The sequence below is a fragment of the Phaethon aethereus genome (assembly GCF_964289735.1).
Source record: "Phaethon aethereus genome assembly, chromosome: 2".
NCBI classification, from domain to species: Eukaryota; Metazoa; Chordata; class Aves; order Phaethontiformes; family Phaethontidae; genus Phaethon; species Phaethon aethereus.
Genome location: NC_138582.1, coordinates 132,237,905 through 132,261,775, shown reverse-complemented (window position 1 = coordinate 132,261,775; position 23,871 = coordinate 132,237,905). Strand labels below are relative to the sequence as shown.

Sequence of the window (23,871 nt, the reverse complement as noted above, 5' to 3'; positions counted from 1 at the left end):
CTACTGTGGGAAGGTCCGCGCTCCCAGTTTCCAGTTTAAACCAGTCCTTGTATTTCCCTCTCAGCTGTACAGCGTGACAGATTTGGGCAGGTGTTCCCACAGCTACACATTTAAAAATGGAAATGGGAATACCTATGTGTATCCACATACGTACATCATTAATTGTCAGCTACATTCTCGGATAATTTACCTGGATTCGTGGGGTTTTTGGGGGTTAAATTCTAGCAGAATTCATTAACATTCACACAATAGATAGAGACACCAGCCAAGATCAGGCCTGCAGCAAGCTAGGCTCTATCACAACATGTAGCAAGAAAGAGAGAGCAATTTAAATAGAAAAGACAGGCAGTGAGTGGGAGAAAATAGTATTAGTTCCACCTTGCAGGCAGTGAACGTGGGCAGAGAATTTTAGGTCACGTATGGAGGTTTACGGCCCAGCTGTAAAAAGAAATCTACATCTCTTCTGCTGCCACAAGTTCAACAGAGAATGAAATATAAGAGCTTTCACATAATTTGAGAATTTTTTGTTTCTCTCATTTGAACAGCTTCAATTCCTTGTGTCTTGCTACCGTAGCACAGAAACGTTGAATAGGCCATTTTTACATCTATGGGAAATCAATTACAATATTAAAATACCTCCAACAAAAACCCAAAGAAACCAGGAACTCAAGGTTATTTACCTTAGATTCTTTCTTCTTTGCTTTCTGGGGCAAAGAAGGTCTCTGAAGAAATACAATTTGCTTTGTAGATAAATTCCCCTCCCTGAAAAGAAACAAACGCACACTCCTGAGAATGAATTAAATTCACATCCAGCATCATTCAAAGTGAAAATCCATCTCAGTCATTTATTTCTGCAGGTCAAAGAACAACAAAATGAAGAATGACCTAAACATTGCCTGTCCCCAGCGTCTTTGAGCAGCCTGGTATTTTGGGGGAAAAAAAGAGCAACTGTTCAGCCTGAGAGAGCCTGTCAGCCTGTGACATACTTTTGCTGAATGTTTTAGCATTAGTGTGTAAACACAGAATAAATAATTGTTTGGAGCAAAAAGCAAGAAGTCTGAGCCCCCTGGTGCGGGTGTGTAGTAGCGTCTCAGCGACACCGGAGTGCTCCCTCTCTCCCTCCCAGGGCACCGATCCAGAATGGGGCTGGGTGCTCCCTACAGGTCTCCAGCACGGCAGGAGGCACAACCAAATGCCACCGGCGGTTAGGCTGGGTGGGTGCCCTTCTGCACCGTCAACCTGCCCCGTGTTACTGAACTTGTAAATGGGATACAGAAAGCTAGAAGAGAAAGAAAACCATATATACCTTTAAGAGACAGGGCTTAGAAATCATCATTGTGATTTTTCTATTCATTCCTGTATTTAAACTCATACGAAAAACTTAAATACCATTTTTCCCCCAGCACAGATGGCATTTACTTTCTAGGCTTTTATGTGTAGGAGTAGTCTTCATGTAGATCTCATAAAGAACTGGGTGTATTTTTACTCTTTTAAGATAAAAAATCATGACTGATTATATTGGTGTATATATAAATATATTCCTGACCAGTGAAAATCCAGAATGTGCCATCTTCATGATTAACAAGTGGGATGACTGTTTTTCACCACAGTTATGAAGAATATTTTTAAATGACTTGCATTTATATTTAAAAACTCAGAATTTTAATAATAGCAAAGTAGACTGCAGAATGATTATATGTATCAACAAGGCTACTAGAGTAATGCTACACCAGTCTCACATGGTTCTGCTCAGCTAGGCTGTGTGTATCAGCAGCATTAGACAGACATTGATTAAGAATAAAGCAACTTTTCTTCAGATAGGCAACATCTCACTCCAAACGTTCGAAGAAGAGCTACTGGGAGATCCAGAGCAGGAATTTTACAATCAAGATGTTTATAGAGAGGCAGAGACAATACCCAGAAAATTCATGCAGAAACCACACTGCCACCTCGCAGTATTTTCCTCACCAGACATGTGCTTCCTGCCCCACGCGGCTTGTGATGCTCTGAAAAGCCAGGGAACAGCCACAGCAGGGTTTGCAAGGGCAGCTACTGCTTGCACGCAAGGAGATCCGTGCTAACGGCACAGAGAACTGCCTGTACTGACAGTGCTGCTCATACAGCGACTTCCCCGGCCAAAAGGCAGCATCCACACACCCCCCTCATACCTGTTTGTCTTCACTATTGGAGTAGGAAGCACACACGTCAGCTGCCAGCCGTACATGGCAAGGGAATTCAGCAGCGGAACATAATCTGTCTGCACTTCAACTCCCTAGGAAAGAAAAATCAATGGTTAGCATCATCACCTGGAGTGGGACATTGTTTGACACACACCAAAAAAAAACCCCGAAAACCAAGAAAAAAATACGTGTGTGGATTTTCTGGGAGGGAGAAAGAGATTTTGTACTGAAGTGGGTCATTTTGTATGCTCAGCTAGGTAGGAAGGAAAACATTTGAAAACATGAGACAGGGGACTGATCACCCATACATCCCAAGCTGTTATTAAATGAGTTTGTTTAAACTGGTAAACATCTGTGATCTTGATTTTACACTGCCCAAGTCATCCATCTAGCTCTAGATGAGTCCAGACCTGAACAGGGCAAATGCACTGTATTTTATCAATTCTCTCCTCCCAAGCAAAAAGATACTCAAGTAGTTAAAAAATGACAACATTGCTTTGCTTGGATTCTGCTCTTGTCTAAGCTACAGCGAATCTTGAAGATCGGTACTGAAATCACTCAGGTTACTCTACCATGATGGATCAAAAGCAAAACAACCAACAAGAACAAAAATAAAATATAAGTACAGGTCTATGCTTCTTATCACCCACAAATACACATCGCTTCCTTGTTATTTTGAATCAGGAAATCTGTGGGCGAGACCAAAAATGTTGCTTTTCAGTGCAGAAATCTGGCTCCAGCTGCAGATCTACCCAGCAGAGCCTTGCTAATTCTCTTTCTACTAGGTGGCAAACCCTGTAATTCGCACAGAAAGAACCACTGGCGATTTCAACAAAGATTGCTTCAGTGAGGTGTCTAACTGCCAAGACTTTTAGTAATTTAACAAATAGATGCTAGAGCATATTTACTAGCTTTTAATTTTAATAAACACAAAGCAGGCAAATGGTAACTACTAGTCTCTGCAAATATAGCTATATTCTTTTGGAGTAACAATTATATTTGCCAGAAAGCTCAGGCACTTATAACTGGTTTCATGTGCACACAAGGAGTTTTAACTGCCAATTCTCAACACTAAGTAAGGCACAATAGTTTTGCAGCTCCAAAAAAAATCCATTTATTCCACAGTAATAAAATAGTCATTCCATCAGAACTAATCCAAATCCTGCTGTAGTTATTTCAAGGTGTTTTAGTGAATTCCAATTTCAGCTATTCCTTTCTTCTAACAAATGCAATTTAGGTCACTTGGTATCTTCGTAACTGAATGACTGCCTGACTATACCTATTAAAAACCTGATCAGGACTACAAATGCAAATAGCTGAAGAAGCTATATCAGTCCTGCTTAAAAAAAAGAATGCTTAAAAACTCTACTCCAGAAAGAGAAAGAGAACACTCTACTAATGCTACTTCTGATTTCTGTACAGAGGCTTTCAGGGACTTACAGAGATATACTGCTACTTTACAACTCCATCATGTACAGACCAGAATTGCTGACTCCAGGAGAGGAAAATGATGCCCTGCAAGAGGGGAGCAATACCACATGGCCTTTGACCCATGTCTTCTGATGCGATCAGGACTTATCCTACAGCTGTGATCGTGGTAGATTCAAGGTCTCCTCAGACTCCCATTTCCTTCCATAAGATGAATATTTCTGCCCTTTTTCAAGTTTTTAAAATAAAGTGTCCAAGGGTAATGCAAAAATTATGACATATCTAGATGCCTTTAAGAGCTAATGTCTCAAGAAAACACATTAATAACACACGAAGATTTATGAGAGTAGTTAACAATGCCTTCCAAAAATAAAGTCGAAAATTTGCAACACAAGCATTAAGGTCAGAGCATCCACCATGGCAAGCCCGCCATGAGGTGCCTGGAAGAACACAGAAAAGGATCTGACCAAAACATTCCCTCCATCAAACAGTGTTTGTAGAGGGAAAAACAGAAAGAGCTCACTCATTTAGAGGGTGTAAGACTAGCAGGTCAGGAAAGACTGGCACAGCAGACCTTGTTTGTGCCCCAAGCAACAGCTTATGTTGCAAAGAGGATTTCTATTTTGAATTCATTGCCTAAGGTTGGTGATTAGCAAGAACCTTCTCCTTGCATCAGGATATGCCACAAACGTCAAAAATCAGAGGGAGATTACGGCAATGAGGAAGGACATCAATACCATGCAGAGCTCATTTGGCTGCTGCAGAAGCCAAATTGTTTCAGGGATGGGCCATCACTCCTGCCACAGCCCACTGTCCCCGCAGGCTCTGAGTGGCGAGACACGGCTGGCTTTGGACCTGTCTGACTTGTCAGGATTAAGCATCATCTGTAGCAGATGATGTTGTATTTCCTAATCTCAATGGGCAGAAGGGAAAAGAGCAGGTAAAGCACGTTCACAAGTGTAAAAGTATCAGAAATTAAATTTAAGATTAAAGTCAATTAAGCTTAAAGAAAAATGGAAAAAAAAAAAATCTGGAAATTTAAAAAACACTGCTGAAAGAGTCCGGTACAACTGTTATAAAAAGGTGACCTCTTATTTTTCATATATGCTGTTACCTGACCCCACAATCTGCGTGTTAGTCTGTCTGGAGGAAGGAAGTGTATACATTATGCAGAGGTGCACACCTCCTCCGAGCTCCTCACGCTCTTTAACAAGCTCTCTCCGACTCTGTACGACGCTTCGCTGGAGTCAGACACCGCTCCTCTTCCCCATGTCCCCAAGGGAATAAACTACTCCTAATAATTGGCTGCATTTGAAAATGATAGACAAGAGAAAGCAGTCACTCCTGAATAAACAGGTGTAATTCATCTGGGCTTCAAGCTCCTTACTTGCAAATACAGATAAATGAAGCTTTCTTTAAGACCACAAGAAATTACTTTTCCCTCCCCCTCCTGAATCATCGGTTGTAATCCTATCCCACGACTGGAATTTGTGTGCCAGCAGCAGTCATGGCTATACCGACCTTTAATTGGTGTCATATTAAATGCTTTCTAAAGCAAAAATGCTTCAAAACAAAAAATACACTGTCGGACAGGCACAGAGGAAAAGAGTCATCTTGTCATTTTATAGTTAATACAATAATTAAAATTATTTTATCTACTATTATTTGAGACAATGGAAATAAAATTTCAAACATGCAGTTCCATAAGATGAAATTGCAATGCCCTTTCTAGCTAGCAAATATTGGATTTGAACACCAGCAGAAGTAGAAAGCATGTGCCAGAGTTCTACTGAAAAAGAAGCGTTCAAATAATGCATCTCAAACTGGGAGACATTTCATTCAGTGAAAGGGTGGAAAATTTTAATTAACTTGCTTCCCACTCTCCTGTGGATGATAAGTAAGCTCTGATCACACCTTGAGTGTCAAGAAGCCAGAGCATATTAAGCTAGGTTTTTCCCTTGACTTGCATCACATGAAACAAATTAATTTTATTTATAGTTGTACTATTTGTTTTCAGCATTTTCTTCTTTCACAGTTGCTTCTGCTCATTAGAAAAAAAAAAAAAGATTAAAAAATTATAACAATAATATCTAGGGCAAGCCACACAAACAACTGCATTAACAATTTTTCTTTTCTTTTTCCCCCCTAGTATGGCAATTTTAACCACAGCAAGATAATAAACAAGACAACTACTAAGCTCTGGTGAGACAGAAAGAAATTCTTTAGAAATCATTCTTTCCTGGGTTAAGTGAATGTGATTTAGTTACAAGGCAGCTATGGATTGTCACTATTTAATATTTTTTTCCAACGTGGATTAAAAAAATGGAAGAATGAAAATCCCATTAAATAAAACTTAATAAAATCTTTATCAGCAAACCCTAACAGACTGCATACTAAGATCTACAGACAGATGGCAAAGAGGACGGGAAGTAAAAAACACAAGTCGCTTTGAAAGTGTAACCTACAGTTTGTGGGGGAAAAGGAGCAGGGTGTTCAAACCCAGCTCCTTACAAAAAAATAGAGAGGAGAGCCCACGAGGGCGGCAACATGCACCCCAGCCAGTGCTGGTCACCAGTGTCCCCCCCCCCCACCATTGCCAAAACCAGAGCTTTCTCCTAGGGCACTGAAGGGAGGAAGAGGAAGTGGCGAAGGCAGGACTTGCACCTTAGTGGAAAAGAGAGAAAATAAAATGAGAGAAATTGAATATATGGGCTGCCTGAGAATGACCTGGTAAAAGCGTGCTGCAAATGCTTTATGTTTGCAGTAACACAGACGACAAGGGAGACTAAATCCAAGATCTAAATTTGTTAATTATTTACCTTTTTCTTTTTCAGACTTCTTCCAAAAGGTAATTTCTGCTAATAATATAACATTATTGATCCATTTAAAACACTTACTGGAAGCAACAGAGAAGTTTCACAAGTGTTTCAGCAATAGAAGTTGGACTATGCTCCTCCAATACTGAGCTGCTCCTGAATTTCCATGTGTAATACACCACACTGCCTTGTGAGCAGACGCTGGCTACGCATCTGTTAGCTGGGAAGCAGAGGGCATGGGGTGGCTCCTGCACCCTTGGAAACCACCAGTGGTTTTTGGCAGCCAATGGGTCATTGACCAACGCAGACTAACTCTCCAACTGGGGACCAAGTGAAAAGTTAATAGGAAAAAAACTCATAAATAAACCCACAGACAGGTTTTTTGCTCATTATACTGGGCATATGTAGTGTAGAGTTATTTATGATTACTTAATATATGTGAATTCATGCACTGTGAAATATTTTTGAGAATATAATAAGGCTGTGACACTATATGGGGTAGCATCCCGTTACGACAGTTTTTCTGCGACTCAGATGTATGCAGTCACAATTTCAAACATACATAGGCTGCTGAGCAGCATTCACATCTCTCTCCCCGTCTAGGGTAAACACAACCAAAAACCCCTCCTGTACCCACAAAGGCCACTTCTCTCCATGACTTCCACAGATGCAAATCCTACTTTCTAGCATATGTATAAACTAAGAAAAACACCTGAGTGCTCCTGATACTGCCTGCACCTGTAACACAGAGGCGCATTTGCACAGCAACACAATTTTGCATTTATAGAAGCACAGAATAGGTAGCAAAAGCTCCACAAGGTGAACATCTTGACACAGAGGGTTCTCCATGAAGGAAGCATAGAAGCATCCTATGAAATGGGTTAAACTTACTATTGCACAGGCAACGTACACGTGATAGGACAACTCCACATAACCAGCCACAGAGCACAAGAAATAAATGTGATCTAGCAATCCATCAGTACATTTTCTTAACTAAATCTGGCATTTTTAGTTTCACAATTCCTGCAACACTTGTGCACTGTATCTTAAGCTGAGCGCCGATTTTACTGTTTGTCCATCAACTGTTTTGGGGAAAAAACCCAACACAGAAAAACACTACCTGAGAACTTCCATACTCCAGGGTGCTTTACCACACACAGCTTAACCATCTCCATGCAGCTTCCCCAGGGTAATTTCCTTTGGTTATAATTTATTCTCCAACAAAATTTAGCTTTTGCAAAAAGGCTTTGTGCACCACTCCACCATTACAGAATAATCTATTTCCACATGAGAAACACAGCTAGAGCACAGACCCTCTAGTGCCACCAGTTCAGGAGCAGGAGAGCAAATGTTGGCACTGCCCTTCACTTGCGTGCAGGCTGCATATGCAATTTATGGGGTCCCAGCACCTGCTTCCCCTGTGCCTCAAAATTCTGAGGCCCCTCCCAAACCTGCCTGGCAGCAGCACAGGGTGAAAGACCAGGGCACTACTGCATGGCTAAAGGAGACCTGCTGGGGAAAAGAAGCATGGCTTGTGCCTTGTGTGGGTGTTTTAGAAAGTATAAGAGAGGACTGAAATACTTTTCCTCAGCTTGTTCTTAACTGGAAAGTTCAGATCTCATATGCTCACTTTTTCCTGGAAGATTTTACGGGTGAGCAGAGAACTAATTGCTAACTCTGATCTTGTCACAAACCTAAGCAAAACGTGACAGGTAAGAAGTGATTTTTTTTTATTCAGACTGTTTTAAATCCTGTGCTTTTCTGCCTGTTTACGTCAAGTGCCCTGTACTTACATGGAAGAAATGTTCGCTTTGTTAGACACTCAATACTGGAAGTATCAGGAAAGTTCCAAACTCATATTGCTAGATTTTATTACTAAATTTATCAACAAAACCAAAGAAAGATTAGCCTGTGCATTTTAATCCTATATAGAGCATACGAAAACTGAGTTCAGCAGACAAATATATACATATATATGCAGCTTTCATGTCTTACATAAAAGAAAGCAACAGTAACTATAAAAGCTTGTTGAAGATAACAGGGTTTTGTTCATCTTTTCCTGAAAAGCAACAAGGGGCAGAATGCTGAAATACTACGCCCAGGCAACATACATGTCCTTTGGGTGGTAAAGAGGGTCACGCGCACAACTGCATTTCATGCCCGTCACCATCAGCTCCTTTGCTGACCTGGTCATGCCCTTCTCCCATGGCTAGAGACAGCAGAACATAGCTTAACTGACCCATGACCTAAATCAGATTCACAGACAAATCAAATCCTCATTTCCAGAGAATTTGTTTCAAGGCTTACATTAAGGCAACTTGCAACCTAGGCTCAGCAGAGATAATTTTTTAAATCTTTTGATATGTTGCATTTTAAAAGGTTTACCCTGTCTACAGTGGACACTGACCCCATTCAGTTCTGCCAGGGAAATGGCAACACCATAATGAATTTGAGATTTTAATTCAGGTCAGTACACCAAAGACATGATATAGCAGAAAATAAAAAAGTGATAAATTGCCTGCTGAAGATTTTCAATGAGATAATACCTCTAAATTAAGGACAATATTTTCAGAATGAACAAGGCTTCAGAAGCAGAACAATGCAGAAATCTAAAATAAATGTTATAGCACTCAACTTTTAAGACAGCATTAGCTATTTTGTCTTGGGTAATGGGGAAGAGAAGGTGACAGATTAGAGTTGGGGAGATGGAAATCATGCAGGCTCCGATTAATCAGAGCTGTCTACCCACATTTGCCTACACAAGCAGAATTAAAACCATCAAACAAGTTTCAGTGCTAGATCTCAGGGCTGCGGTGGAAATAATGTGCCGTGACGTTTTTACAGTTAAAGTGATAGGGATGATAGCAGCATTTTGTCATTAGAAGTTCTGTGGTCATTTGCAGAGGATGCCACAGCTCTACTTTGAGAAGAAAGAGTTAAATAACTCAGAGCTATTACATCCTGTCTGCTGCTTGGCGGGACCACATACTGTGACAGCTGCGAGCTTTACATCCTCTACAAACTGACATTTTACACACATACTGGGTGCATCACACTGTTCAGCTTGTTTTCTCTATTAGCCTTAGCAATTAAAAAAGGCAGCACTTTCTCTGCTAAAAGGTGTGCTAAGCCCTCTCTTTTGCCTTTATGGTTAAACAGCAGAACTTTACCTTTTCATTTAGAAAGGTTCTCTTTTTATTGCTAAGGGCATTGATACATGCTACATGTCTTCCTTTTTTAAAACAGCTTGCTTTTGTTGTGGCTGGGGTTCTTTTGTTTGTTTCTTCTTTTTAACTGGGGTACAGCACAATAAATCTACACTGAGTACAGACCACATCTGAACAAGTCCGTAGCTCATCCAGATAATCAAATCTGATACAAATTTAAAATAAGGATCCATTATATACATATTTATGTCGTGCTGCCCATCAGGGCTTCTTCCACTGCCTTGGTATAAATGAAAACGACAAATGGAAAAGGTTAATCTAGATCACAGCTGAACCTATATTAAAAAAAAAAAAAGTCAGTCTACATTAATGAGTCATTCCACTGTTCCATAATTATCTGTGATGATTATACTTTGAAGCACTCATAACAGAAACAAAGTCTTTACAGGCTTTTGGACATCTTCTGTCGCTACTGAACTCTGTCTCCTTCCCTCTACATCCTCCATTTTACAGTCCTTTCCTCTGCCACTGCATAATTCTATGTTTATGGTAAATAAAGGTGAATTCTGATGGGGTTTATCAGAGAGGTGACTTGGTCCTCTGAGTATGACACTGGGCAAATGCCTAAGATCCCCCAGCTTCCAGTATTCCTTCCATTCATTAGATGACTTCACCTACCTATGACTGTTGTGTCTCAGAAAGCATGAGGCATGAAATATCCAGGTGCTTATTTAAATGTCAGAAGAAGAAAACAGAGATGGTCAGCTCTGCGTTTCCTCTAAATGGGTAAGATCTTTGCAAGAGTTCCCCAATGCCTCAACCTCCCTTCTTCAGCAGGTTTTTTATTCTCCATATTCTTATACTTTCAGGTTGGTGGGTAAACACATTCATAACGTCCCCAAAAGAGGGGAACCTGATCTCAGAAGAGCAAAATCACTAGGGAAAACCCAGCATCCAAATTTTAAATTACAGCAGAGATAATCTGATCATATTGACAAGCTGTGTATATGCTCAGTCAGTTTCTGAAATTGCACCTACCAAATCTTATGTCTGGAACAAGAGATTCTCCATGCTAGCCCTCACACAGACCTGGTGTGCAGCACTACAGCATCTCTTGACACACCAGATGGCATTGGGAGGTTGATTCCTTAATCTGTTGACCAGCTGTGTCTCCAGCATGGAACTGCTAGAACTGAAGGCAAATGACACTGCACCTACCAGAACTCCAACACTTCAAGGGGCCCTTCTAGAAGATACTCTTCCACTGTGTCTTAGTGTTTTGGTCACCATTCTGCCATTACAGAATCCCCATTATCAGATGCTGTCCTTGCCATGTCACTTGAGACAAACTTTCTTGTGTCCACACAGAGCAATAGGGGCCATTATGCAAAACCTTGCCGCAATATCCTACTGAGACAGGGAACCTTTCACTGGTTGTCTGTGAGCCAAACTGGTTCAGACCAAGAATCCATTTAACTCAGGAAGCAGTCTCCAACATGGCTCAGCTAAGAAAAAGTAACATATATCAGGACAAGCACATAGGATACCTGCCCCAAATATTTTGTGTACTTCCTCTCAGCACATCTGGTTTAGTTTCTACTGAAAGGAATCCCGTTTGTGCAATATGAAACCATTTTGTGATGTGATTCTGTGATCTTAAGTGGGGAGGATCAAGGGGTTCACTTAAAAAACACACTCATGATCTGAATTAAAATGCTTGTATAAACACAGAGATAGTTAAGGTAGAGGAAAAAACAACATTGCTTCCACCTGAACCCATCTAAACTTCTTGAACCCACCGCATTCTCCAGGAAGGAGTTCCACAATTCTGCTGCCTGCTGCATAAAGAATTACCTGAATTATCTCCTTTTTGTTTGTTTTGCACCTGGCCCTGACTAGTGCCATTTGACAACCCTTAGTTCTTATACTGCAAGAGATGGCAAACAGTCAATCCCAATTTACATGCCTCCAGTGATTTAGGAGACCTCTACCTATTCCATTCCCTGGAACTCTTCTCTTTTCCAGGCTGAAAGAACACACCATGTAAAGTCCTCCTAATACGGAAGGTGACTCCATCACTGATCAACCTCATTGCTCTTCTCTGAACATTTACAGTGCTAACATAACCTCTGAAATAAGGTGCTGTCAAACCACGGCTTATACTGTAGTATGTAGTAGTATGTGCTTGCTGTTTCACCCTCTACTCCTTTCCTAACAGTTTTTAACATATGATTAATATTAAAGCTTCTTAACATTTGCCTTCTTGATCAGCACTGACCTAATGCACTCATGGAACCATCTGTCATTATCCCAAAACCTTGCTCCTGAGTGGCAACACCACAATTTGACCCTAAAAATGAACAAGAGCTTACAGTCACGTCTGTAATAACTGGAATAAAATTAAATGTAATATAGGAATTGTTTGTTCAGATGCATGTTAGCACAAGAAAAGCTGCCATTAACACATTACACTGTTCTTCAAGAAGTTTCCAGCCATTATTGTATGGCCATTTCTTGCTACACTACAAAGTCATAATCTAATAACCAAACTCTTAACCCTATTCTCCTGGAATTTTACACATTTAGTCTAGCATCTGTCCTATTTTCCCTTAATCCATCCTTTTGGCATGTGTGTGCCTTGCTTGTCTTTCTTAGGATTTTACACCTCTAACAATATATTCCAAATGAAAAGATCAGGCATTGCCTTTATAGATACATAACAGGTATTTCTGGCAGATTAATCAAATAAAACAAGACAAAACAAAAAAACTGTAATAGTTATGCAATGATATCTTCTTTTCCCCCATGATCTTTTTGCTTCAAGTCACAAAGAATTTTAAGCCCAACTTTTCAAATACCTATCTGTGTACCAAATTTGTTGTGGAAGTTTGGTACTGACTGATCTCATCTAAACAGTGTTTCTACTGATCTGAGGGTGCACCTGAATCAGGAAAAAGCCAATCTACGACACATGTTCTTTCAGCAGATGAAGGAGGTCAGACAGAAGCAAATGCAGCTAAGCCTACCTAATGGGTTGCCGCCTTTAGAACTGCGATGCTACGGTGACTTGTGTGATCATGTTACCCTGACAACCAGTGGAGATCTTCTTTACAGTTAATCTAGCAGACATCTGTATTTTTGGGACAGCCAGCCCTGAGTTTCATTGCTCACCATCACTCACATTTCCTAGCCCCGCCAATAAAGCACGAAGACTATCAAAATCAAAAGTGCGTCGTACAAACCTAGAGTGTAGTTAACTGGCATTACTGTTATGTTGCACCCCTTTACCTCACTTGCCTGTCTGACACTGCTGAAGCACAGATCGGTATGTGACAATCTGCCTCACAGTCTTGGACTGTTTTGATTTACAAAAAAATCTAAGATGAAAAGCTGCAGACATACCTTCAGGACAGTCCACTGCTCTACAACAATTGCATCATAGCCCTGCATGGTTTTACTGTCTTCCACAGCAACATCTTCAAACAGAAATACTCCATCCATTGTCCCATGTAAAGAATCTGCGAAAACACAGGGTTATCTGTAAACTTTATGGAAGGCACCCCATTGTGTAGGGAGGCATTTGAATTTATTAATAACAAATTCTTCCAAGGATATTAATAACAAAGCGGATAGACCTTCCTCCGATAATCCAGCTCTATTAAATGAATAAGACTAATATCTCTAGCAGTTTTTAAGAGCAATCCTACTCTCTAATAACAAACCTCGCTGTCCACTCTGTTATTCCAGAGTTTGTCCTCAAAAACCACAGCTCTCCCATTTTGAGCAGGCAAAATTAATTCAGTCCTCAGTTCAGCGGTACTGCTCACCTACTTGAAGTTATACATACACTCTGGGGGATAAAGGCCATGTATCAGGTCCATTTTCCAAGGGCTTTTCAAGGTACACTGATATTAATGACTATACCCATTCATTCACACAAGTCAGAACCCTACATATGGATCAGCCATTGCAGTTACAGTGATCTACAAGTACATGTAGATGATCTGGCATATCTGAACAGCATGAAAGAAAAGATACATTCATAACTATTTAATCAACTTATGAAGGCATTTTGACCATCTGGTTTAGTGGCTCTCTATTCTCATTTGCATTCCCAGCACGTTCAGCCTTTTTTCAGACAACACATACTATTCAAGTTACTTGAGCAGCACTTTCTCCTTCAACTTACCTGTACACTCCATAAGCAGCAGTCACGCCCATACCCAAGAACTCAAGTTTTGTCAGCTCCATGACAGAACAGAATCAGAACATCTGAAAAAAAATTACTTACCTTTCTTTACTAAAATAAGCTAAATGATGAAGCAATAGAATTATATTTAGAAAAACTGTAAATAAGCACTACTGTACTCTTTCAGTCATACTTACCCCGTATGACCGATTATAAAGACCTTGCTCATCCCCTCCCCAAGTGTTCGCAAAACTATATTCCTTGCACTGGTATGATACATGTTTTTGAAATGCAACCACACAAGCCAAAACAACAGATTCTTAAATTGACAGGAGAATCTTCTGGATAAGTCTGTTTAGCTGTTTCATCAGGTCCTCCTGCTTTCCCTGGTGGATGTTAGGAGGTCAAGAAATGCCAGCAGAAAGGCATTACTGTCTCCAAGGGAAAACATGTATCAAACTCAGAAGCGATTTTCACAAAGGAGGCAGTGAAAAGGATTAAGAGGCTTCTTACCTCTTGCAGACACAATCTCAGTCAACATCTTCCAATGTCATTATGTGATATAAATTCAATTTATTATCTGGAAATAATAAATTTGTTGTGGGCAAAGACCACAACAAACCAGACTCCTACATTTGAAGCCTTATGTCTACAAACACACTGTAGCAAGACTGTTGCTGCAGGTATCAAGCATTTGCACAGCCCTTTGCTTCTATTTCCATGGTCCACTACTCTCTCTTACTGCAGTTTCAATCAAGTCATTAAGTTGTAAGCGAGCAGATGCAAATAGTCATATCTAAAATACAACGGGATTTTTTTTTTTTTTTATTTGCTGGTGAAGGAAAAAAGTTGTAAACCATTTACTAGGGACTCTCCTTGGGATTCTGTTGGGAGAGTCAAAGAAGCAGAAAAATACACCGTGTATTTTCATGCTGTCTCCTCAGACAGGCTTCCTGTAACTCTGTTTAGAATAAAGAGGGATGAAGACTCCCCACCACTACAGTGAGCCAGTATTACACACTGCTCCAAGGAGGACAAACTGGACTACAAAGCAGTAACTCCTGTCATCCAGATGAATTTTTCATCCAAGTGAACAGACATTTTTGTTGTTAAATAACAGGCCAGATCACTAAGTAGCTGGGTTGCAGGTTAGCAAACATAGGGAGAAGCAGCTCGTCACATACAAATGGGTACAAAAGTTAATTATCATATTTCATTCAGAAATGGCACTTTGTTAGACCCTACGTTTCAAACTGGAACCAACTCAACTTCTGTGTAATGTATTGCATTCCAACACACACACCCTTACCCAAATCTATTTTAGGATGCATAATGTACAAATAACCTTTTAATTTTCCAAAGCAGGAATGACAGGACAGCACCTAAGGCTAAAATCAGAAACCCAAGGATCCCTACTAGACATAGACACCCAGGTCTTGCCAGGAAGCCTTATACAGCACCGGCATACTGCTCCTGTATCGTGAATTCTCTTAATGAAATTCAGTGTCGCACTGTTGGCACAACTGCAGCTTGAGCTTGCCCCACGCATTTGCCAGCTAATTAATAAGCGAACAAAACACAATCAGCATGCATGTGTTTACACTCACTCATAAATTATCCTTTATGTTTCACTCTGCTGCGCATTCCACTCGCGCATTTCACAGCTTCCACATATGTGAACATTATGGCACATATGTAACGTTTTAGAAACTAATAGCTGAGCTCATGAGACCCTACAGGCAGCAGATAAACTTGACTGCACTTCCTTGTTGGATGTACAATGATTACTGTTGAATGCTACATCCAGTCAATCCTAAGATCCATTAATTTTTTGGCCAGGAAAGAAAGCTACAGAAAATGAGAAAACTGGAAGAGGAAAAACGATGAGGGAGAGACAGCTGCTGCATACTGGTGTCTTCTCAACAGAGCGATGTGGGTGAAAAACTCTATAAGAGAAACTGGTTGTTGATAGTTATTAAGATTTTCCTGCTGAAGCGTAACCAAGTCTCCTCTCTACCTGTTGTGCCACGACGTTTAAACTTTCATGCCATGAATGCATGTCTGCCAATTCTTACACCTTGGCCGTACATCTTCCCTTTTACAGGTCATCTACTACTCTTCCAGATAAAAGGGGGAGGTCAAGGAAAGAATAATTGGATCATTAATTCCTTCACATGTGAAGCAACTGGGATGCCAAGAATAGCACAGAAACAGGAGAAAGCATCATAAAGAGAGCTAATGGGGTCATATTTTGGAGAAAAGACACAACGCATGCTACGGTGTCAGGTTCAGCAGGAAGTTCAGGGAAACTCTTACACCGAGGTGTCGAAGGGAAAGGAGATGGACAGATGAGCTGAGTCTACATGTAATACCTTTATCACACAGATGCTCTAGAGTCTGTAGCAACTTAAGTCTACAGTCACATGTGCTAGAGCTGGCCAACTAGGTGAGATTCACATAATCTAACATTAGATATTTATGATATAGAGATCTACAGCTGAGTTAGTCATCCAAGGCTGTCTTTACAATTGATGGAGGGAAATCATTATTTCATTCAGGACCCAGTTTCATAGAACAATAGAATAATTCAGGTGGATGGGGACCTCAGTAGGTCTCCAGTCCAATCTCCTGCTCAAAGCAGGTTCAATGCAAGTGCAGAATAGATTGCTCAGGGCTTTATCTAGTTGCATCTTGAAAATCTCCAAGGATGGAGTCTGCACATCTTCCTGGGCAGCCACTTCCAAAGCGTGACTGTTTTCATGATGAAAAAGGTTTTCTTTATATCCAGCCTGGATCCCTCTTGTTTCAATTTAAGCACATTTTTTTTCATCCTCCTACCATACACCACAGTCAAGAGCCTGGATCTATCTTCTTGATAGTCTCCTCATAGGCACTGCCAGGCACTGTTATGCCCCCCAAAGTTGTCCCTTCTCCAGGCTGAACCAAGCCAACTCCTTCAGTCTTTCCTCACAGGACTCCAGCCACTGACTTTATCGCCGCTAAAATAGCTCCAGTTTGTCAACATCTTCCTTGCTCCCTTTGGGGGAGGGCCCAAAACTGGACACAGTATGTGGTCTAGATGCAATCTAATAAGCACCAAGTAGAGGAGGATAATCATTGTCTTTTATGTACTAGCTATATTCTTGTCATTACAGCCTGGTATGCTGTTGCCTTCTCTACTACCAGGGCATACTGTTGGTTCATCTTCAGCTTGCTGTCTACTAACATCCCCCAGGACCTTTTCAACAGATCTGCTACCCAGCCAGGCAGTCCTCAGCTTTGATTAGTGAAAAGGCCTCTCCCTTCCCAGAGGCAGGACATTTGTGAAAGAATTTCAAAAAGCTCCTGCTGGCACATTCTTCCAGCCTGCCCCGGTCCCTCTAAACAGCAGCCCGGTTTTGAAGCACACCAACTGTACTTCGGAGTGTGGGATCATCTGCAAATTTGACAAAAGCAAGCCCCATTGCCTCCTCTGCTTCACTGATAAAGTTGTTAAACACAACAGGTCCCAGGATAGATCTCTGTGGTACTCCACTTGTTACTCCAGATGAAGTACGACCTATTAACCATGAACCTCGCCATGCAATCAGTTTTTTACCCATCGAGTTGTACTGCCATCCAGGCTGTAGGGTCCTAAGTTGAATACAAAAATGTTGTGGGAGTCACTGTCAAACTTCCTTGATGAATTCACCCAAAATGACATCTACTGCTTTCCCTTCATTCAAAAATCAAGTGATTTTATCACAGAAGACAATGAGTTTTGTCAAGTATTTAGTCTTGTTAAACCCATGCTGACTGTTCCCAGTCACTTTCTTCTCCTTCACGTGTCCAGAAATGAAATGTGTTCTGATAGGACTCACTCAGTGATTCACCCAGGAATGAAGTGAGGCTGACCACTCTGTAGGTCCCTGTATTGTCCTTTTGGACTTTTTTCAAAGATGGATGAAACCTTTGCCTTTCTTCAGTGTTGGAAACCTCTCCTGATCTCCATGACCTTTCAAAGATGACTAAGAGTGGCCTTATTATGACATCAGCCAGCTCTCCCACCACCCCTGGATGTAGACCATTTGGTCTCAGGAACTCAAGCAATCCCTGTCTTGATCCTCACACACTGGTGTTAGTCCTGCACCTCCAGGAACCTTGCCTCTAAGCTCAGAGGCCTGGAAGTCTATGTCAGTAAAGACTAAGGCAAAGGAGACACAGAGTATCTCAGTCTCATCTAGGTCTGCTGTCACTAAAGCACCCACTCCAATCTACCTGATCTCTTTTAGGTATCTATGTAGGATGAGGTGGATCACAACACAAACCCTACTGACTATATTGGTCTAGACCTAGATCTCCATTGATTATAATGGCACTTTTGGGCAACAATCCATATACAGATAGTTGCAGGGCAGATGCCTACATTTAATCAGCTGAATCTTACCTAACCTATCTACAAAGATCAGCCATCTAAAGCTTTAGATGGTGAGTTGATACTTCCACTTTCCACTGTTTCTCATGCAAAGTATTTCCTGATTATGGTGCAGTTGTATTCTCTTTTGGTAATCTCTTGTTCAGTAAGATTTAGCTCCCGGAACTTAGCATACATTAAAAAGGTCTTCAGTAATTTAAAATGTTAGTTCATTTGCAATAGGGCAGTAAGGAATGCCAATAAAACAAACCATTTTGACTTTGCTATTTGTGGTATCATTTCCCAATGTCTACTCTTGAACTGACATAACTCCACTCTTTCTTAAAGAAAAGGCTCTGAACGTAAAGGTTACAATCACTCTCCTTCCTCTGAACATGTTCCATTACCACTGCATTTTTTATTAAGGTATCCTACTGTGCACAAAAAGCTATTTTCACTGGGTTGTATAAATATTTGATGTAGCACAGTTGACAAAAAGCTGTTTTGATGTTCTTGTTTCTGATTTACAAGAAGTGTATGGGAAAAGATTTCTTACTTTACCACGAGAGCTTTACTAGTGGGCAACAATTTTCCCCTTCTTGCCTTTGAACTACAAATCCCCCTTATCTAGGAAACTAACCTTTAGGCTGCTGTTGCTCTCAATGAGGAAAACTAGCTATCTGTGCCTTTATGTGGCATGTGACCTGAATATTGGCCTTTCCTTCGTATTTATTCTTCTCCCTCCTCCTGAATCTTTTTACCTTCAGTACACACAGAGAAAAATAATTCCATATGGATGATAAAAATGCCAGCCACTTCAGTGGATAAGGTGACTATAATTGGCCAAATGCATCACTGGTTCATCTGTCAGAGGCAGTGCGAATACAACAGAGACAACCAATCTGGCCCTCTAAAACCCTGACTGTTTTCCTCTTCCAAGCAACTCATGTTTTGCTTCATTTGCTTTGTCTCTAAGTACTGTCAAAGTTTTCTCGTTGGTTTGCTGGCTTTTTCTAAGTTTGAGAGCCAGGAAATTCACAGACAGAATGGTAAAAAAAATACAAGAATGCTAGGCATTTAAAGACTTGCAGTTCAAAACAACTAAAGATGACCAGGCTTGTGATTACTCTGTTAAGGCATCAAAATATAACCTTAGCTTTGACTCTTCCACCCTTCTCACTCTCACCTTCTCACACTGCTGACTGGAGACTTGCTGTTATTGGAAAGGAAGGGACCTCACCTGTTATATCTTTTTCATTTGCAGTGGTATTAATCTGTAGTTTGCTGTACTTCTTACTAGGGGAGGGCAAGGGAGAAGTCTTGATGATGACTTTAGATCACTAGGCAGGATCAGTTTACACCTGGGACTACAGGCAGAATTAGCAATGACATGACTTGGATGAAAAACACCAGCAACTGACTGAACTCCAAATTTAAATAACTTACTTGTCAACATGAACACTCAAGGACCCAGCAAGCTGCTGTTTCTAACTTACTGGCAAAATCTGAATACATTTAATATATGGTGTAACTATGTGTGGTTTACATATTGTAATTTGCAATTGTGTTATATTTCTCTTTATAATTATCTGGTACAATAAGCAAAAAGAAACAATTGTTATCAGTGAACTTTAAAACTCTTTTAAAGACTAATTATTAAACTGCTGGCAGAAGGAAGAAACAGATTTATGACTACTGACAATCTGGAAATCTTCACTTCATTGGGCATTCCAAGGACAAGGGGGAAAAGAAGATGATAACAACACTGCTTTTCAGTCTAATAAGCAAAATAATGAATTCATACTTTAAGCCAAAGAGAAAAACAGCCCCCAGAACAAAGACATGCGATTTAACCAATTAAAGAAAGTATGCTAGTATTACCTTAATTTGGAAGAGGACTAATGAGTGAATAAGGAGACCAGCTATGAAGAGCTGGATAGGCTGCCATAAAAGGCTAGAAAAAAAGTAAGGAGCTGAGAAGCCCTCAGCCCCCTTTTTCTTCCCTCCTCCCTACCCTGGGTTGGTTCATACAGGTTGGTGTATGAGTGAAAAAGCTGTTCCATTTCTCTGAAGCATAGCAAAATTTTAAAATCTAAATCATAAAAATTTAATTGCAAGGAATAGCAACTTATGGATGTTCTTAGCAAATGTTCTTCTAATAGCATGGGCACGTTGAAGGTGTTTTAACATAACTGCTCTAATTAATATACTTTTAGAAACTTTAATTCTGAACTTTTTTACTTCTAAACCTGTTCTTCCTGTAACTGTAAAATGCAAATAAAAATGTTTATTAATTGTTCATCTTCATTCTCTAATCTAACTTAATCCAGAATCTGTCCACTTTTGTACAATTTGTTGTCCTGTTTATGCTGAAACTTTACTGTCATCATTCAACGTGACTTTATCATGTCTGCAGGCAGTTATTCGGCACTCCTCATTGGTATCCGAGCACATGAACTTCCCTCAGGCCTCTGTTATGTAAATGAACTTTAGAAGTTTAAATACAGAAAAATGCTGTGTTTAAAGCATTTTAGAGTGCACTGATAAGCAGTTTTTATTAAAGAAAACACTAAGCCTGATAGAGCCAATTAGATTTGCCTCTATGAGTTGCAATTCAAACACATAAAGTAAATGACCATTTGTTTTTAAGCAAGTTAACTAGCAATTACAAGGCTTTCCAGGAAGCTGTGCAAAAGCATTCCATCAGCTGAACTTTAGACCTTCCTTTTTTGCTACTTGCTTGCAAAATTAAAAATTAGGATTGCCTGTTAATTTCCTGATTGGCTTTTACCAGAACCAACTCATATTACTGTATTTTATCATGGGTCCTGGAATTCTGACCAGCAGCAAAATGGGAAGAAGATGCTCTGGAATCGGTTCCCCTGTAATTTTGAGGCACAAACCCATGAATTTTAGTAGTAGTGCCCAATCTGTGGGTTACCACATTCCTTTTGAAGAATGCAAAACATACCAAAATTAGGTGAAAGATTCAGCCATAAGCACTTTAACCATGAAGAATACTAGTCATATACTTTTCCAGTAAAATTAATCTGGCTGTAACTTCTACATTTTTATGTTCAAGTACTTCCCTTTGTTCTCATGGTCCCTTGGTTATATCTCTCAGATCCCTGCTATACACCAAAGTCTTTGTACAGCAGACTTGTCTTCAGAGACACCACGGTGGCCACGAGTGTAGTACAGACTGGCTACAGTATTAAGCTGAATTCAGTGCCGCGTTTTCACAACATGCAAAAATATGGTTTTTAATCTTCTCAAGACCAACATTTATCTGTCACTTGTATGAACACACTAGCTATGATGAAACAAACATAGAAGACAATTTTATACAACATTGTGCCATCAAGGGTCTCTGCAAGAACTGGGAGTAACTGACTACACGTTGGTCAGATGAAACTGGAGGGTCCTTACACCGACCTGCAGTCAGACCCAGAGGCAGTGCGTGGCCGGACACCTAAGAAGAAAGCCACTCTTCCAATTATGTCATCTACTTTACAATCTTATTAGTTTAATTCATTTTACTTGGTACTGTTTATTAACTCTGTATATTTCTGCAATTACAGGATCATCTCTACTATGTTTATGAAATACAATACATGATCTGTTTTCCTTGTTCAAATGCCAAAATACTTCCTGTGCTTTCATTTCACTTCACTGAAATAGGTTGATCTAAACCAAATCTGCCCCGAGCCTATATTAAAGCACCTCCCAAATGCTTTCTCTTGAAAGATAATGAACCCTATTAGAAGAGAAAGGAAAATAATCACAGCATAATGCTTTCTGTAATTTCCATACCATTCACCATTCCAAGGCTGAAGATGGCATTTACCAAAGAGCCTCCTCTCCTGAAGTGATCTGTCATGTGCTCCAGCCAGTTTGCTTCCAAGCTGTTGACAGTCTGCCCATTCCTGGAGATCCTCATAGGGATAGTCACTGTATAATACTGGCTGCATCTTTGTGGGGTTTTTGGCTTGTTGAAGACAGCGAAGATCTCTGCTTCTACCAAAAAGTAAAAAATGGAGTAATGCAACAACCATATCATCATATTTCACCTAAAACAATGTATAGCCCACTGGTTGGCCTTGCCTGATTACACTGTGCAACTGCAAAAAATACTTTGGGTCACGGTTATCTCCTTAATACATTTCTGCAGTGTCCAACGGACTAGAGTCCCAAAAACCAATATGATATTTTGATTACTGTTACAATGTTTGTTACTAATAATAGATTTTCTGTTGATAATAGAACATTTAAAGGCAGTAATACCCGAGTGCTAATGGACAACCCCTCATTGGAGTTACCGGTGTAAACCAAGATAGGAAAACATGCTCCACAAACTGCTTAAAGTACTACAGCTGTGTCAAAATCACTAAAAATTAATGCACAGAGTGCCTTTATTTTTCTACTGAATGAGTTGTTAAAAGAGCTATGACAATAAGGACAGTTCAAGTACAAATTCTTACTGCAAATTTAAGAGAAACTGCATTTCGTAGATCATGGCCATTAAACTAAAGTGTTAAATAACTTGGTTTTGATAATACAATGGCATGGAACCAGCAAGTAGTAGTCTCATCTGAAGAAAATGTAATGAATCATTACTGTAGAGACTATGTTAGCTGGTTAGTTGATTTAGTCTGGGTCTGAGCCAAGGTGAGACATTAACACAACAGTAAATGAATTTTGAAAGTGCAATTGTGAAGGGTCTTACAAATCTAAACATTATCTGGACTCTCCTCTTGTATATCGTAGGAGCAGTTAATGTGGGCTTCCCACCACAAAAAAGTCATTGTTGACAGCACAGCTGAGCTTTCACAGCCCTAAAACTGGAAGAAAGTTTAAGTGCAGATACATCTTCCAAATTCTCAGAGGGGTACAACCATCAATAGAATTAGTGATGAAGAATTTTTGGACATTAATATTTTACTTATTGAGGGACATGGTAAAAATTGTAAAATTTCTATTGACTTCCAAATGCCAAAAACTACCCCCAAATAAATTAATATAAAAGATAAAGATGTTATATGAAATGAAATTCATTCAATATGCTCCTCTTGATTCCAAGTTATTATATTCTAATCTCAAGTATTAAAGAAAGAGATGTCAAGAGAAATGTTAAGATTGCTCTCTAACAAACGTCACTGAGCGAGAATTAGTGTGTAAATTGAAAAAGATATTAGAAGGGAGATGCTCAGAGACAGGCTGGCAGCACTTGAAGAAGAGAGCAGGAAGCTCACAATATAACCAAACATGAAAAAGAGACCTAATAATCTCAGTCATGAACCATGAATCAAATAGACTAGAACGGAATAAATTGTTAACATGAATCCTCTTGCTGTTTACCACTTGTTTAGAAAGAACAAAATTATTATAATCCTAAGTCAGAAGAGCACACACAGAAAACTTCTATGATTGTTTTGATTCTGACCCCCAAAATAGACTCCTGTTGGAAATGGAGATCTTTTTGGTGTATATGAAGACATTATATTAACAATAGCAAATCATGGAACTGGAAAACCATAGGGAGATGATAATTTGGACTTGACACTGGGCTGTTGACAACATGCATTAAAATGTGTGGGAGTCTTCCAGTGGTTGACTTTGTCACCATTATTGAGTGTATAGTACACCAGTCCTAAACACCCACAGTTCAAGTTGCTATCAACAACAATTTTCACCAGCA

General features: G+C 40.0%; 1 protein-coding gene across 1 annotated transcript in view; it reads right to left on the bottom strand.

Moving 5' to 3' along the window:
- The window catches only part of RFTN1 (raftlin, lipid raft linker 1), a gene marked incomplete at its 5' end in the record, with an annotated part of 86,851 nt that overhangs the window by 3,180 nt on the left and 59,800 nt on the right, over window positions 1–23,871 (bottom strand). The window contains 4 exons of the mRNA XM_082014563.1: window positions 681–762; window positions 2,169–2,272; window positions 12,994–13,109; window positions 21,987–22,190. Of these exons, the coding sequence (XP_081870689.1) occupies window positions 681–762; window positions 2,169–2,272; window positions 12,994–13,109; window positions 21,987–22,190 (506 nt within the window). The remainder of the gene's footprint in view (window positions 1–680; window positions 763–2,168; window positions 2,273–12,993; window positions 13,110–21,986; window positions 22,191–23,871) is intronic.